Consider the following 16,636-nt stretch of genomic DNA (forward strand, 5'->3'; position numbering starts at 1 on the left):
TATATATATATATATATATATATATATATATATATATATATATATATATATATATATATATAATTGTGATATTACCTTCGATAATAATAATGACATAATTTTAGCTAATACAATGACGAAACTGTCGCTTTTCAGTCACAGCTTTCCTACGATTACGCTCATTCAGCTCAAGAGCGTCAAGTCGTACGTGCACTATCCACATATCCGAATTATTACGGCAGTCCTAGCTCGCGCTCCAAATGTCCTGATCGATACCGAAGTCCGATTCAGCATGAAATGCCTGGATACAGTAATTACGGATTTCATGCGGAAATGATGGAGATCGAGATTGCCCGCGCCGCGGCGCAAGCGCGCGTCCAGAACGCGGAGGCGAGTAATCGTCAAATACCACTAGCACGCAGCTTCTCCCCAGGCACGTATTTCTCTCTGTCCTACAAAGAATATTAAAAGGTATTACGTCTCCAGGCTTGGAGGAATTCTCGAGCAGCACCGAACGACATGGTTTACGCGCAGCCGAAGATCTGCAGAGCGTGGAGAGTGGTTCTAGAGGAGGAGAGGAAACCAGAGATTACCTGCGACATGGGTGACTACTCGCCTACTCCTACACCACGAAACAAACTGTATCCTATGAGATACGCAAGTCCAACAGTTGTAAGACTGCAAGATAGGATCGATGAAGAGAACGAGGACGAGGACGAGGAGGACGATGAGGATGATCAGCAAGACGAAGGCATCAGCAGAATTACCCGCTTTTGACAAAGATACTTGTGATTTTAGCACGAACAGTTCAATAGTTTCTACGTCACGTATATAAGTTCACGAATTCTAGACACATTCTTCCTCTTATTTGAAATTTCACGTGAGGCGTCCTGAGGGAGTTGTCGGATTTAAAAAATGTCGTAAAATTTGGAAATAGCGACTAACACAAGTATGATTCGCGCTCTCTAAATTTTTCATTTGGAAAACAAATTTTCCACTTAGAATCGTCGAGTGGCAATTTTCATCCGAAATTGAAGAGCATATCTAATGTATTCCGCCGTCAGGGGAATCTATTCTAATCATCCATATATGACCGTTATCACCTAAAACTTGTCTCATGTGAGATACTCAGATTTTTATTCAAAGAATTAGATTCAAAATTTTCAGTTAAATTATAACATATGTGACATTTATATATATCTATAATTGTGATTCGACTGAAAAACGTTCTAATCTAACTTTGAATTCAAATTTGTATATCTCGTTTGAAACTTGTCTCATGTAAAATATTCAGAGAGAGAGATATGAATTTGAAGTTATATTTTAGTTATTTTGTTTGAATCATATAATATATGCAGCATTGCAGTTGTAATCGCAATTCGATTGTGAAAAGCTTTCATCTAACTCTGAATTCAAATCTGTGTGAGTACATTAAATTTAATATTTTTTAGGCCTATAAGCGATAGTCGCATGATTTTGTTTGCAAGATTAATTTATTTTTTAATTAATTAGTTATGTATTTAATTATTTAATTGACTATTATTATTTAATTAATTAATTATATTTATACTTATAAAGCTATACTTCTCTGTTGTTTGGCCAAATCTGAGTTGATACAAGTTTAAAGTAATAATTCTTAATACAAACCTAAGGCCCATATTAATACTTATTATTTTACAACTTGTTCCAGAAAAAATATTCAGATCTGAATTTAATTAAGTTTTTTATTTAAATCATATAATATATGTGCGACATTGCTTTTGTAATCGCGAAAAATCAATTGAAAAGCTCTCGTCTAACTCTAAATTCAAATCTGAATGTTCCACTAGAAATGAGTTTCAAGCAATAACTATTAATACGAGTTTAAGATTTTCGATTAAACGTTCATCGATAATTAGGGATATTTTCATAACCTCCTGAAGTGAATTCTCACTAGTTTTGAGCGAAATTTCACTCGAATAAATTCAAAGATCAAAGAGGTAGTTCCCGTTTTCTCTAGTGATAGCTTCTCTCTCTCTCAGTTCGATGTTGCCTAATGAGTTTGAATTTTGCCGAACACCGTATGCTACCAAGCTCTCCTTCCCTTCATCCCTCTCTCTCTCTCTCTTCCTCTCTCGTTGTACCACGACCGGCTCGACCAACGACGGAAGTTTCTCGTTATATTAGATACGGACGCGCGAGCGAGGACGCGAGCGAAGCGTAGCAAAGCCTGCGCCGTGCGCGGCGCAGAATCAATTTGGCATGCACCTCGCCGAAATTGCATTATGGTCGATCGTAATTTCGCAAGCAGGGCACCAGGTGTACGCGCTCCGCGGGAATATCGATGACGAGATAGCGAGAGCCGGGGTGCTCGCAACAAAGGGACTCGCGAAAATGCAGTTTGCGCTCGTCACGATGCGACATATGTGGCGGACAATTCGTCATCCCGTCGCCGCGGATCTTTGTCTCTTTTTGCATCCTTTTTTGCCATTTATTCGACGCGTTTCCCGGGTCCCTCGTCATTGCCATCGAATGTAACGCGTGCATGATAATGTGAATTCCACTGAATGATTGAGATCCAATCCACTACGATCTGACAAATTTGCACAGTCGATCCGGCTTTAATGAAGGCGTCGAGACGTTAATAGTCTTAGCGAACCGGACGAATAAAAGAGCAGTTGGCCTGCGTCCACGTGAATTAAGTTCCCGCGATTTAATGAAGCTCCACACAGTCCAGATAGACCGGAGTCTCTCGCGGAATTTTTATCCCGGGATCTGAGCGGGAGTAATCGGAGTATAAAACTCACAACGTCCGAGGACAGAAAGGAGAAGAGAAAACACGCGCTACCACGTAGCCCTCCGAAAATTCTATCAAGCCGGTGCAGCCGTCTCGTCGATCTCCTCGCCGACGTTCTCTTCTATGGTTTACGATCGTGCGCGCGCGCGGTGTAGTTTACTCTTCCAGATCATGAGGCCACCATGAGGACCGCGAAAATCGGACTAGCTGGCGGCGGCCGATAAGCCGTCATAATGGAAATAAATCGGAAAGTGCATCAGCTCGTGAAAGGGTGCGCCGTTCGGACCTTCGCGTAACCCCCATGAAAAAGCTTCTGCGCAAGAACGAGCTTCACCAGCTATAAAAGCCCTCACGAGACTCATCCGCTTTCCAGTCACGTTTAGGGCTGCCTTACAAGTGACGAAAAAAAGAAGAGGTATTCGAGAGAAGTATCCGTCGCTACTTGAAATACGTGCGTTTGTCAGAGCAAGGTGAAAGAGAAAAGAAGAGAGGGATAGAGAGAGAAAGAAATTCGATCGCGGAATTTATCGACATTCGAGAAAGATCTTCGTCTGGTTCTCGGGCGAATAGAATGGCAGCACACACGTAGAAGCTGTCCTGAAAAGCGTACTCTCTGTGCAACGTGCTCTCATTCGGCCAATTTACTTTTCCATCCTTTCTCGTTTGTGTGCGGAAGACGTGCGACCAATCTCAAAATTTCGCTCTATATATCTCACACTCGCACTTGCGCGCTCAGCGCCGACATCGCATTCCGGATTTAACAGCGACATTATTCGCTATCGAGAGAGAGAGAAAGAGAGAAGAAAGCGACCCGGAAAATATATATTACGGCACCTAAATCTCTCCTAAGGACTCGCACAAATCTTGAAAATTCTGCGCTGTTCTTGTAAATTTATTCGAGCACCTGCCGTGAGCACCCTGTCGTTTGCCAGTCTCCGCGTTTCTTAAAGAACATCCGTCAAAGACGTGGTTTAAAGACATAAACGCGATTTCAAGAGACAAGTCCCTCGAAGTGTATCGCGCGCGCGGCCGTGCATGTGTGTGTATGTGTGTGTGAGTATGTATACGCGCGTGAGCGCTTGTCTGTGAGTAGAATATCTCCTCGGAGAGGATCGATGATCAAGGATGAGACTGGGCGACATGTCGAACAGCCGCATAATCACCGTCGCGGTGGTTTACCTGAGCCTCTTCCTGGATAATGTCCTGTTGACGGTAGTCGGTAATTAAACCAAGCCGACCGAGAGAGAACCCGGAGCCACGGGCCGCCACAGTTTGCTGATCCGGAAATGTTTCAGTGCCGATTATTCCCGATTATCTGTGCACGCTCGACGCGAATACGACGACCGCGACGAGCGCCGAGAAGGAGGAAGACGAAAACGGCAGGGTGGGATTACTATTGAGCTCGAAGGCTCTGGTCCAATTAATTTTGAATCCGGCCGTGGGGACCCTCACCGGCAACTTGGGCTACGCCAGACCTCTGTTCCTAGGGAATCTCAGCCTCCTGTTGGCTGCTTTATGTAAGTTGCAGATGACACTTTTTACGATGATCGTCTGTCACGCGGATAGAGTCAATGACGTGCAAAAAAGGGACGTGACGGTAAACGGTAATAAATGCACGTTGATATAACGAGAAAATATAAGAAGGACGCTCGCGGCCCCATGTTTTTATGTGCGTAACAGTGAGAGCCGAATACTAGCGAGTGTTATAAAAAATTACACCCCAAATTGCAATTACATTTTTCGGTCCTCGCGACCTGAAGAGCTTTCTAATAATTCCAATTCCATGATGAATTTTATTCACCAAATTTTTGTCATTATTTCAGCTAATTATTAAGTTGATTATTTATTTTATGATAGAAATGTTATAACGATTTTATTATTATAGGGTTTTATAGTGAATATTTTGAATAATAAATATTAACAAATTATTATTTATTATTTATCAATTCAATTATTTATTTTATCAAACTATTACTATTTATTAATTACTATTTATTATTTATCATTTCAATTATTTATTTTATTCAATTATTTATTTTATGATAGAAATGTTATAACGATTTTATTATTATAGGGTTTTATAATGAATATTTTGAATAATAAATATTAACAAATTACTATTTATTATTTATCAATTCAATTATTTATTTTACCAAACTGTTACTATTTATTAATTACTATTTATCATTTCAATTATTTATTTTATTCAATTATTTATTTTATGATAGAAATGTTATAACGATTTTATTATTATAGGGTTTTATAATGAATATTTTGAATAATAAATATTAACAAATTACTATTTATTATTTATCAATTCAATTATTTATTTTATCAAACTATTACTATTTATTAATTACTATTTATTATTTATCATTTCAATTATTTATTTTATTCAATTATTTATTTTATGATAGAAATGTTATAACGATTTTATTATTATAGGGTTTTATAATGAATATTTTGAATAATAAATAATAACAAATTACTATTTATTATTTATCAATTCAATTATTTATTTTATCAAACTATTACTATTTATTAATTACTATTTATTATTTATCATTTCAATTATTTATTTTATTCAATTATTTATTTTATGATAGAAATGTTATAACGATTTTATTATTATAGGGTTTTATAATGAATATTTTGAATAATAAATAATAACAAATTACTATTTATTATTTATCAATTCAATTATTTATTTTATCAAACTATTACTATTTATTAATTACTATTTATTATTTATCATTTCAATTATTTATTTTATTCAATTATTTATTTTATGATAGAAATGTTATAACGATTTTATTATTATAGGGTTTTATAGTGAATATTTTGAATAATAAATAATAACAAATTACTATTTATTATTTATCAATTCAAACAATTAATCGTTTATAATCGCTCGTTAAATTAGCCCCGTACTTACGAAAATGCACTTTTGCCCTTTTCTCTGTTCGTCAATTTCGCGTATGAAGACGCTCAATTATTCAACAGTTTCCCAGCGAATACTAATCTCGAGTACTTATGATCGTAGTGTTCGCCTTTGGGCAGACTTACGAAGTGCTGTTCTTAGCCCGGAGTGTTCAAGGTATAGCGTCGGCGTGTATAGCGGTCTCGGGCATGTCCCTCGTCGCCTCTCAGTACCCCGAAGAAGATGAGAGATCCAAGATCATGGGTTTCGTTCTGGGCAGCATCGCGCTGGGTGTTCTCTTGGGCTATCCCGTCGGTTCCGTGTTGTATGATCTCGAAGGGAAAATGGCGCCCTTCCTGTTGATATCCACTCTCATCGTTATCCTGATTTGTGAGAAATCTTCTAATATCATAAAACCTCAGAGAATTATTTTACATATTATATTTCCCAAATATCTAGACGTTCAAGTGCCTTATTTGTCGACACAGGTCTGCAAATCTTCACACTAGACATTCAGACTGAGGTGAAGGTGAGTGTATCGCAATCAACGAGAATAACTCTCTAATATATCTTCATCATTTTTTTACGACTTTCTGCCGATAATGAAAGACACATTTGTTTCTTTCTTTTTATGTAAAAAGCGTGCGACATGCGATTCACATACTGAGAGCATTTATGAATGCATCATAATTAAGTCCTCATTAATTCTGACGGCATTCTCTCTTGTTATAGTCGCCGAACGACCAAGAGCAAGGCACTTGGATGCACTTGCTGTCTAATTCGCATATCCTCATCATCTCCGGCGCGATTTGGTGCTCGACATCGCCGATAGCGATATTGGAACCGTGCTTGCCAATTTGGCTTCGGACTCACATCAAACCCAAGGTGCGTCATGGAAGATACAGCGTAATATTCGGCCAAAAGGAAAGATTAAGAAAACTGGTGGATTCTGATTAATTCTGATTAACGCGGCGTCAATCCAGGCAAATCGTCGCGTCAATTAACATCACTTTCAGAAGTGGCAACTGGGAACGGTGTTCATACCAGACAGCGTAGGCTACTTAATCGGGACCAACTTCTTCGGCATGATTGCGTACCGCTATGGTCGCAGTAAAGTGGCGATCCTGGCAATGTTCTTGGTCGGCGTGAACGCCGTTCTGATCCCGTCGGCGAGCACGATGTCGCAGCTGATATTCCCGCACCTCGGGATGGGTCTGGGTATCGGCGTCGCCGACGCAGCCTTGGTGCCGTTGCTGGCCAGCTTGGTAGACCGGAACGGCAACTACGGGCCCGTTTATTCGATCCAACAAGTGGCCGTCAGTCTAGCTTACTCCTTGGGTAAAGTATCTCACGACGAGGTAATTCATGAAACGCAACGTGCCACGGAAAACGGGAACATTGCACTCGATACTCAATTTCATCAGTTCCAGGTTTTTGAATTTTCATTAATTTTCAGGAATTTTCATCAATTCCTAACTTCTCTCAAGTTTCCTCTCGATGCACACATATCTGCGCTCGTATCATATTTATAATATCAAATTTGTAATATTAATATAAAGGATGTCTGACAAGATAGGTGGGAGAACACTCGTGTACATGTAGACTGGATCAAATTGAACACAAAATTTTTCTCTACCATTTTGCAAACAAACACATAAAGTTTTTGTAGTACAAGATGTGACAGTAAAAGCAATTTGCATTGTGTGCTTGTATATTAAATTTAACTAAACAAACAAGTCATGTACCATTTTGCAAATAACTACACTGAGAAAAAATGATATTTGCAACTATAATCGCATAGTGAAAAATTTATGGTCAAAAGAATTATTTACTATAGTGTTAATGAAATAATCGTATGTGCATGTATTTACTACTGCATGTTACTACTGCTTTTTTGTTAGATTAACAAGAAAAGTTGGCGCCGAAAATAACGATAATTTTAGTAACATTTATTTTTTTCTCTGTACACGTAGATTTCTAAATTATTAATTGAAGAACGCATTAATTAATTGGCGAACGATCGCATTCGCTAATCTTCTTTAATTGATAATTCAAAAATCTATGTGCTTATTTGCAAAATAATAGAGAAAAATTTTGTGCATATTTTGATCTTAATCTACATCTATGTTTCTCCGCTTATCTCCTCAGCCATTTTGTATAATTACAATATTACTCAGAAAGTGAATTATTCTGTCTACGCGACTCGAAATATACTCAAAGAGAAAAATAAATAATATAATCTTTCTTTTCCATTAAAGGACCTATCATGGGCAGCGAAATGGTCAAAGCCATCGGCTTTCCATGGGTCATGCGAATCGTGGGCATTGTGAATATAGCGTACTGTCCATTATTGATATATCTCACGTTGGAGCGAAGGAAACTGTTGACCAAGACGCAAGAGAAAAAGGACTACGACACGTTCCAGAAATCTATCGCGCCGTATGAAATATTTCACGACTCCGATGACGATCTTTGACGGTAAATAACAACCGCAAACCGACGCCAATAAATCCAACAGCTAGGTGGGTCGTTAAAAAAAATACGTGGCCTGCCCTTATAGAAATATCATACTAAGAATCATTGATAATTACTTATTATCCAGTATTTTTAATACTGAAAATAAGTAATTTTCAATTATTCTTAGTATGATATTTCTATAAGGGTGATACAGAAATAGCGCGTGAATTTGACCAAATCTTCCCGAGTCGAAATTCTGATCCTACTTTCAGCTTCACTATTCCATTCAACCCATATTTTGATACTCTGAAATCTACATCAACCTCTTTTGATTCTACTTAATCTACCCGAGTCGAAATTTTGATCTTACTTTCAGCCTCAGTATTACATTCAATCCCTATTTTAACGCTAAAGAAAGTAAAAAAGGAAATTTCAAACATCATCCGAGTCAAAGTAAGAATAAATTATATCATTAGAATAAATTGTATCATTAAACTTACTTTGCCAACTTAACTCCTACTACGTTGTAGAATTTAAGGTTTAACATAGAACCAAAACTTCGACTCGGGTTTATCTCAGAGGTATATTTTATTACTTTATTTAAGTATGACACAGTACAGAATGATCTGTCGATTGATTTTTGTTTAGCAGTGTACCAAAATGACCTCCGCAAGAGATGGGTCCTGCATAATTCAGTCAGACCAGTAAAGACTGAACTGAACAGTTTCCTTGTTTCTCCTTTTCGCCGCAACTCGACGGACTTTCAGCACCGATTTATAATTATTGACGAAAGTGGGTCTACCACTTCACTCGAGAAACAAAATAACAATCAAAGTAATGAACACTCGAGGCGTTCACTTTGACGGACTCTAACAAAGACTAATCGACAGATCACTCCATTCTATCACATTCATAGACATAGTAAGAATAGACCGAGCATGTTCTCTACTAGTGAAAATCAGATAGAAAAGAACAGAAAGCAGGTACCGTATAGCTTTCTCTTTCTAACTAGGAAGGAATAAGGGAGAGAAATACACGACATCTTCCGTCTCTTTCTACCTGATCTTCAGGTTTTGCGTCTCATGCTCAATCTATTCTTATGTCTATGGTCATCCTCAACCTAATAAAAAGTAACTTTGAAAAACATAATTAATGAAAATTGATAGTAATGAAAATTCATAAGTAATGAAAATTCAGCCAAATTCACACTATCTCTATATTAGAACACGTACTTTTTGAACAATCCACGTAATTACGAATCCGAAGTTGAACGTTGAACTATTGCATTTTCCGATGCGTGTTAAAATTGTTTCCCTTATATCTTGAAAGTAGAGTAGTGATGAAGTATTTTAAAATATATCTCCTTATGAAAATTATATATAAGTTCAAGACGAGTTATAAGAGACGAGTCCTCCATTAAAATACCTAAATATACATGGTAACAAAATTTTGTGAAATTTTCAACTTATAGTCATATCAATGAATGTGTTTTGGAGGTTTTCCTTTGAAAAGTACATCGATGTAGATATAAAATGTATACCACGATGAATAGCAAAAGCTTATCTCTATTATATGAAACGTCTAAGAGAAGGTAAAAGTTCAAATGCCTGAATATTAATAATACTGGTAACCAAACTCTGAACATTCTTACTGTTTTAGCGTTTAAATATAAATATTTGAACTTTCACAACGTAGAATATATGTATGCTGTAAAAAATTTTACGTACAGATGTTAAATTTCCTTGTGTTCATGACCAATTCATGATTATTATATTTTAATGTCAAATTATTGCGCGACTACCAAATTGTTTAACTTGAACAACTACAATTTCTGACTAAGCCTGCTTGATTAAGCAGAATCTTCTTAACTTGAACAAAATTCTGGTAGTTTTAAACAGAATCTCTTGATTCGCATATATTGCACCACACATTTGGTTAATCCAACCAAAATGTTTTTTCTGTATATTTAAAGGCCAAAATTACAAGAATATCTAGAGTTCGACATCAGTGTTATTAGTATCCGAGCATTGGCGTTTTCACCTTATAAAACGTGACAGATTCAACCTTTGTTCGCCGAGCGCTCGATTTTATCACCCCAGTGATAAAACCCGATCGATTATCGCATAATTGATGCGAACTCTTGTCTCCGTATCGGCATACAAATGCGGTATGGTGAATATCGTTAAGTCCACTTTTAGAGATACCTCGAAATAGCATCCGGTAACGTTATTGTGTCCCCGATTAAGCGGGTCTTCGTTTCGTACTTGACAACTAAGTGAATTATTGGCTGAACAGCATCTCCCCGAGACTGTCATCTATGACATCACGACATCCTCGGATCAAGGAGCAGGAATTCGTTGAATTCGAGAGCGTTGCGTGAACAAGGAACACGCGAGACGGAGTTCCTAATTGCGGAGAACGACGATCGATCGGCCAGCCGTGCGAGCGACCGACCGACCGACCGACCGACCAACCGACTAAATCGACCGACGCGGCTCCCTGAAAGCTTATTAATGCACTCAATCTACGGCGAAATTCGTTTACGTTGCATTAACGCTCTTGGTGCATATTGCAAGCATTGACTCGTCATTTACGTACGTCGCGTCGTACTTGATGAATGAGCATCCTACGAGGCAAACTCGCTGCGGCAAGGTGAGAGGAAATACGCGAGATCCCGAAAGCAGAGAGGTGACACAAATAGCGTTTCATTTGCACTCCAAACACGTAAACGGAGAAAAGGCCGCTGCCGCTGCTTCCAGCCGAAATACCAGACTTAAATGGCCGTCTACAATATGCGGAATAAGCTTAGCGTAGGTTTGAGTAAGAAATAAAAATTACTTATTTTGTTCACGGGCCTATATCCTAACTCTAACCAGAAGTATTTCTCTAAAGTAAAAGATATAAGGAAGTTAGTGTATAGGCATAAGTGATTACAACAATTTTATAGCAAAAAGTACATAACATTTTTAAACAAATCGTAATTTTGGTTATAATTTTGCATAGTTCAAGATTATAAAAATTTGGTTATAATTTTTACTACAATATTTTCTCCGTATCAAAAAAGACCAGTTAATAGACACAAAATAGGATATAAACTTAATATAAAATAAACAAAATTTAATATAAAAAGAACTAAAATCTCCTATAATAATTCACATACCTTATAACACTGATAATTAAATAAGGAGTCAAAAAATGACTGTCTTGGACATCTAAAGTAAATCATAAAATAATTCATCGAACTCTCTGCCGTTACTCTTTCAGCATATTCTACTTTAAATAATAAAATAATTAAAAGTCATGAAAGAAATTTTCTCCTACACTATTAGAAATAGAAATGGTGATAATAAAAGGATCTTAAAGAAGTCAAAATAATTCCATCAAGCATTCTAGTGTTAAGGGAATGCCAAAGACGAAGATGACGAATTATAAATTATCGATAACGTAAAAGCGATCGTCAAAATATTATGTCACATAAACACCTATCACGCTGCTTTTTTCGTATTTCTTATACACATTAGATATTATACACTAAAAAAAATCTAAAAAATATTTATTCAGTGTGAATAAATATTTATTCAGTGTGAATACTAATGACATATTTACTTAAATTTAAATCGTTTTGTTTAAATAGAAGAAATAATTGCTTTCATAAAAAGCAACGGTGGTTCTAAAAAATATATATAAATATATAAATATATAAATATATTTTTTTTATATATAAATATTTACATATAAATATATAAATATATTTTTTTTTCTCGTTTGAAAGGAATATATTATCAATGTAAAAATATGTATATTAGTACAAGCAAACTTTTGTCATTAAACTCATTAAATTCGTTATTACAAATTTGCTATTGTATCCATTGAATAAATATTTCTTATTTTTTCGATATTTTTCTCTTTCAGTGTATAAATGTGTACTGCTTTCTTTTACTATTTTTAATACAAAACATAACCACGCGTATATAGAAATCTGAACTTCTCGTATACTTCAAAGCTTCAAAATTCAATAAAGAGAGAATGCAGCAATGTTCATTAAAATGTTCCTGAGCGAAGTAAACACATGTTAGGTATTTACAAACTACAGAGCTTTTGTATCAGATAAACATGTATGCTAGCTAACAGCTCGAAACGTCAATTGAAATTTTTATCGGTTTCGTCACGTATTGAACAATGCTTCGGACCATTTTTACACGTACTTTCATTATATATTTCATTATAAAAATACTTGTAATTCTGTGCAATCAATATGCGCAAACTTTATAGAAAAAAGCCAATATTTTATCGGCAAAGTTTTCAAGTGTGACATCACGTTAAGTATCATCGGCACTTCATTACGCTCGATACAGTCTCGATTATTTTTTCAGCATAATGCAAAATACCCAGATATACTTTCATGATTATCACGATGTGAGACGATCAATAATGGGAACTTTACAATTCTTTTCGTTGCATCTATGAAACAAATATACTGTGTATTGAATTAACTATTAAATTTACATCACACGATAATGTAAATTTTTTGTTGTATTGAGGCAACAACAAATTTATTGAAAAAGTTACACTCAGATTTTTATATTATGTTTAACATGGGGTATTGTTTGAGGCAAGCTTTGATCATTTTTTTCGTACTTCTTTCGCACTTCTTTCCACTTTGTAATTTTATGTGATAAAAATATGAGTTTAATCTAATCAATATTAAAAGATCCAACATTACTGAATTTCGTGATTTAATATACTTAAAGTTGCTGTAAAATTTATGTACACTGAGAGAACATTAGTTCCTTTTTCGCATAAATTCAGTTTTTTTTTCAATTTTACTGTTTTTAGTAGTTCAAGAGTAAACTGTCAGTAAGATCTATCTTGCTAAGAAACATAGCAAGTGTTTTAGTACTACATCTCAGTTCCTAAAATTTATGTTTAGCACATATGAAATAAGACCATACAAAGATATGAATTACTGCAAAATGTCTATTCTTCGGTTACAGAATCCTAAAGAGAAATTTTTACTATAAAATTCTCTCTGCGTACATCAGTTTATCATGGTACTGTATAGTACCAGCCGTCTAGTCTTCTCATAATCGCTTCATGTCTCGTGTATAATGAAAAGGGTGCGCATAAAATATGTATACACGACACCGTCGCAATTCTTAAAGACCTGGATTACGTTGCAGAATCATGAGAGGGAAATACAGAGTCGGAAGTAGCGCGCTACCTATAACGCCCTTACCCATTACGAGTGACTTTTTCTCAGTAACGACTTGGTAACTTGTTTATTTTCTTTTCTTCCCTTTGTAACTATAACGAGTCTTTTCTCCAATAGCTAACGAGTAACGAGTAACGGTAACGCGTTACTTTTCGCGAGTAACTTTCCCATCACTGGGGGAATGTGATTTCGTCGATTCGCTGGGATAATAAGCGTTCGACGAGTTACGTCGTGTTTTTTCGGTGTTTATTATTCCTCGTTCGCTCGGCATCGATCGGCAGCACTTGTCGGGGTGCGATCGTGATTGTTGCTATTCCCGAGCGCCGGTATAATGAGTCGACCATTATTCTCCGGGCAGCCCAATAATTTCGATTTGTCAGACAAAGCGCGGCGCAAATATTGGTCCTAGGAATGTTCAAGCGCGCAGATAAATCTCGGCTATTTTCCCCGAGAAAGTCGCAGGCGTAACGTAAACAAGCGGCCGCGCGGGGGTCGCTCGTTCCGTGGGTTTTGTAAACGGGCGGACGAGGAGCAGCGCCGCGCGAGACGAGGCGAAATGGGGCGTGATTTTGCGCCCCGGGGTTCGTCCGGCGAACAACGCGATCGTCATTAGCAAGGGTATCGGACTAATCGCGCTGTCGCGCAACGGAGACTGAACGCAACCCCCGGTGGGACGACGTGCGTGCGTGCGTGCGTGAGACACGCAGCTCTTTCTAAAAATAAAGCGTCCCCCTGAAGGACCTTGTACGCCAGTTTGTTCGTGCCGCCTAATTATATCGATATTTCGTGGAGTAGATGTTACTAATTAATCACTGACGCTGATCGCGTTACGGTTGTCGAAGAGTTACGGGAATATACCGTTCTAGCTTGTATTGCCTCCAATCTGTAAAGTAAGTATATATCAAATATAACTTTGGTAGAAATTCAATTATGAACATTCAAAAAGTGAACCTCGGACATGTGAATTTTACTCGGCATATTGTTTCCTCTTGTTCATAATTACTTGAATGCGGAAAGGAAAAGTTTGATATTTCTATCATTCAATATCTCGTGTATTTACTTTAAATTTAGAACCAAAATTTTATGATTTCTTTTTTAATTAGGATGGAAATCGTCGAGAAATATGATTTTACTAATATTTTGCAATTAAAAAAAGTGGAAAAGTTCTAATAAAAGGTAATACACACAATTTTATAAACGGTAACGTTCTAAAAGTTAGTTTGATTAAATTTTATCTACGCTCGGGGTTCTAGAGTTAATGCGGTTTTCGAGTAGCCACTGGACAGTTATGATAACTTTTGTCTAGCAACTGAAGAGTAAAACTTGGAAACGCAATCAAGATATAACGCCCTTCCTGCAGTTACTTCGCACGAAAGATACACGAAATCTGAACCCACTGACTGAATGAGAAAACAGAATATAAAATGGACAAGAAATTATTTCATTGTAGTCAATATCGAATTGTAATATTATATTAATTAATATTGATTAAAATTGACAATAATTGAGCGAATGTGTCTACGCAAATTGCATACATTTCTACACTGAGAGAAACATTATCTTAAAATCAACAAATATTTCCTTGGTGGGTGCCATTAACATATTTACTTAAATCTACATTCTCTTTACTTAAATCAAATATTGTTTACTTGATTTAAATAAACAATATTTGATTTAAGTAAAGAGAATGTAGATTTAAGTAAATATGTTAATGGCACCCACCAAGGAAATATTTGTTGATTTTAAGATAATTTTTCTCTCAGTGTACCAGGGAACATGAAATCTTATTTTGCCGTGCAAGAATATACATTCTAAGAGTGGAAAGTGTGAACATAAAAACACAAAGTGAAATAAAAGTACATATTTGTCGCGATTAGATCGCGTGCGAAGGTAAAAGATTTAATCTTTTTACTTTCGCTTCTCACAACGATGACTTCTTCCGCATCAATCCTCGCTCCATTATATTGAAGTCTGTATAAAGAAGGATGCCTAAGATGTCTCTGGGGCGTATATAGATAAAACTTTGCGCGATTGAAAGTACTCGTTGAATACATCAAAAGTTGTAATAGCGCCATCATTGAAAAACATTGCAATCTTAAGACGGTGATTTTTGAAAACTTTTTCCAATGTGCTACCTTCAGCTGTGAAGCTCATAAAACTGCACGATATTTCCTTTCATATATTATTACTGTCAATTATCCATTATTGCACGCTAAAAATACGATATAATCGAATAAAGAGATAAGAAATAAATAAAGAGATTAGGAGTAAATAAAGTATAAGATAATTATTCATTTTCGTCATTAGTGCTATCCAGAACTATGCAGACATCGTTCAGCGACGCTGCTAGTTCCGTAACATCGAATTCATGCCTATTATATTCAAGGAAACATAAAACAGTTATAATGTGTGCGTAACACGAGTGTTCTAGATCCATTTTTGCATTGACAACAATGCAGCTTACGGTTTATTACAAACAAAATATGACGCTTGCAAGTATATATACAACCAATGACATTTTTATCATTCTTTGTTTGACAAATCCAGTGATACGGTTTCCCTACTTTATCGTTTATGTTTCCTGACTTACGTTCATGATGCAATTGAGACTTTTAATGGGCATTAGTATACCTATAAAATGCACTAAGTTTCAACCGTATACTCTCCAAGGCCGTAAGGATTTGGGCATCCCCTTTTGAGAAAAATTCATTAGTGTGTACTCAAAAGAAGAATTAATTCTCTCTAGGAAGACATTACAAAGTTTCGTTAAAGAAGAAGTTGCTTCGACTCTATGTAGTAAGCAAGTCGAATTTTTGTTTTAATTTAATGTTCTTGACTGAAATGCTAAACTTATTCAGTACTTCAGAATTCAGTACTTTTAATACATTGTGCGTGTGTGAATGCTTATGATAAACTCATGATAGATTTGCAGATATATAAACTTATGAAATATCTGAAACAAATAACATTTACTTGAATGCGATATGTACTTTTCTGTGCGTGCGGTTGACTTATAACGGACATTAGTATACAAAATGCAACATATTTCACATTGTACACCCCAGGACCAGTGGCTATAAGAATCCGGAGATCCTCCTTTGTCCCTTTTTCGTGTGACACTTCGTTGTTACACTTCATCGTGTGATTTCTGCGCGGCGAGAAGAGAACCCGGCTAGTTCTTGAATTCGATCTCAACGGGCGTATCTTCTTAATCGATTGAAGACGCGAGATCTGTTCGATGTGCCGAACGTCAACGATGACGGCAAGTCAATAATTACGCCAGTTAAATTAT

At 36.3% G+C, this 16,636-nt stretch overlaps 2 protein-coding genes across 18 annotated transcripts in view; both read left to right on the forward strand.

Annotated features, from left to right (window-relative positions):
- LOC116846118 overlaps positions 1 to 1,940 on the forward strand; it is a 22,724-nt gene extending 20,784 nt beyond the window's left edge. For 10 of the 16 annotated variants that reach the window (XM_032819569.1, XM_032819573.1, XM_032819568.1 and 7 more), the window contains exons 8-9: positions 136 to 369; positions 466 to 1,938. In XM_032819569.1, coding sequence (XP_032675460.1) covers positions 136 to 369; positions 466 to 756 — 525 coding nt within the window. In that variant the 3' untranslated portion in view covers positions 757 to 1,938. Of the gene's footprint in view, positions 1 to 135; positions 370 to 465 lie in introns of all 16 variants that reach the window. The other 6 variants (XM_032819583.1, XM_032819578.1, XM_032819579.1 and 3 more) reach the window with 3 other exon arrangements.
- Positions 1,941 to 2,334: 394 nt separating this feature from the next.
- Positions 2,335 to 9,800, forward strand: LOC116846124 (synaptic vesicular amine transporter-like). 2 transcript variants are annotated; one of them, XM_032819600.1, is made up of 8 exons: positions 2,335 to 3,974; positions 4,051 to 4,272; positions 5,799 to 6,065; positions 6,164 to 6,204; positions 6,408 to 6,560; positions 6,692 to 7,013; positions 7,934 to 8,197; positions 8,784 to 9,800. In XM_032819600.1, the coding sequence occupies exons 1-7, from the start codon at positions 3,881 to 3,883 to the stop codon at positions 8,149 to 8,151; spliced, it is 1,317 nt and encodes a 438-aa protein (XP_032675491.1). In that variant the 5' UTR covers positions 2,335 to 3,880; the 3' UTR covers positions 8,152 to 8,197; positions 8,784 to 9,800. The 2 variants fall into 2 exon arrangements, with proteins under 2 accessions (XP_032675491.1, XP_032675490.1); XM_032819599.1 differs by having other exon boundaries at positions 7,934 to 9,800.
- The last annotated feature ends 6,836 nt before the right edge of the window (positions 9,801 to 16,636 follow it).

Source organism: Odontomachus brunneus, unplaced genomic scaffold, assembly GCF_010583005.1.
Source record: "Odontomachus brunneus isolate Ranch 3 - 2012 unplaced genomic scaffold, Obru_v1 Obru_scaffold_060, whole genome shotgun sequence".
NCBI lineage: Eukaryota > Metazoa > Arthropoda > Insecta > Hymenoptera > Formicidae > Odontomachus > Odontomachus brunneus.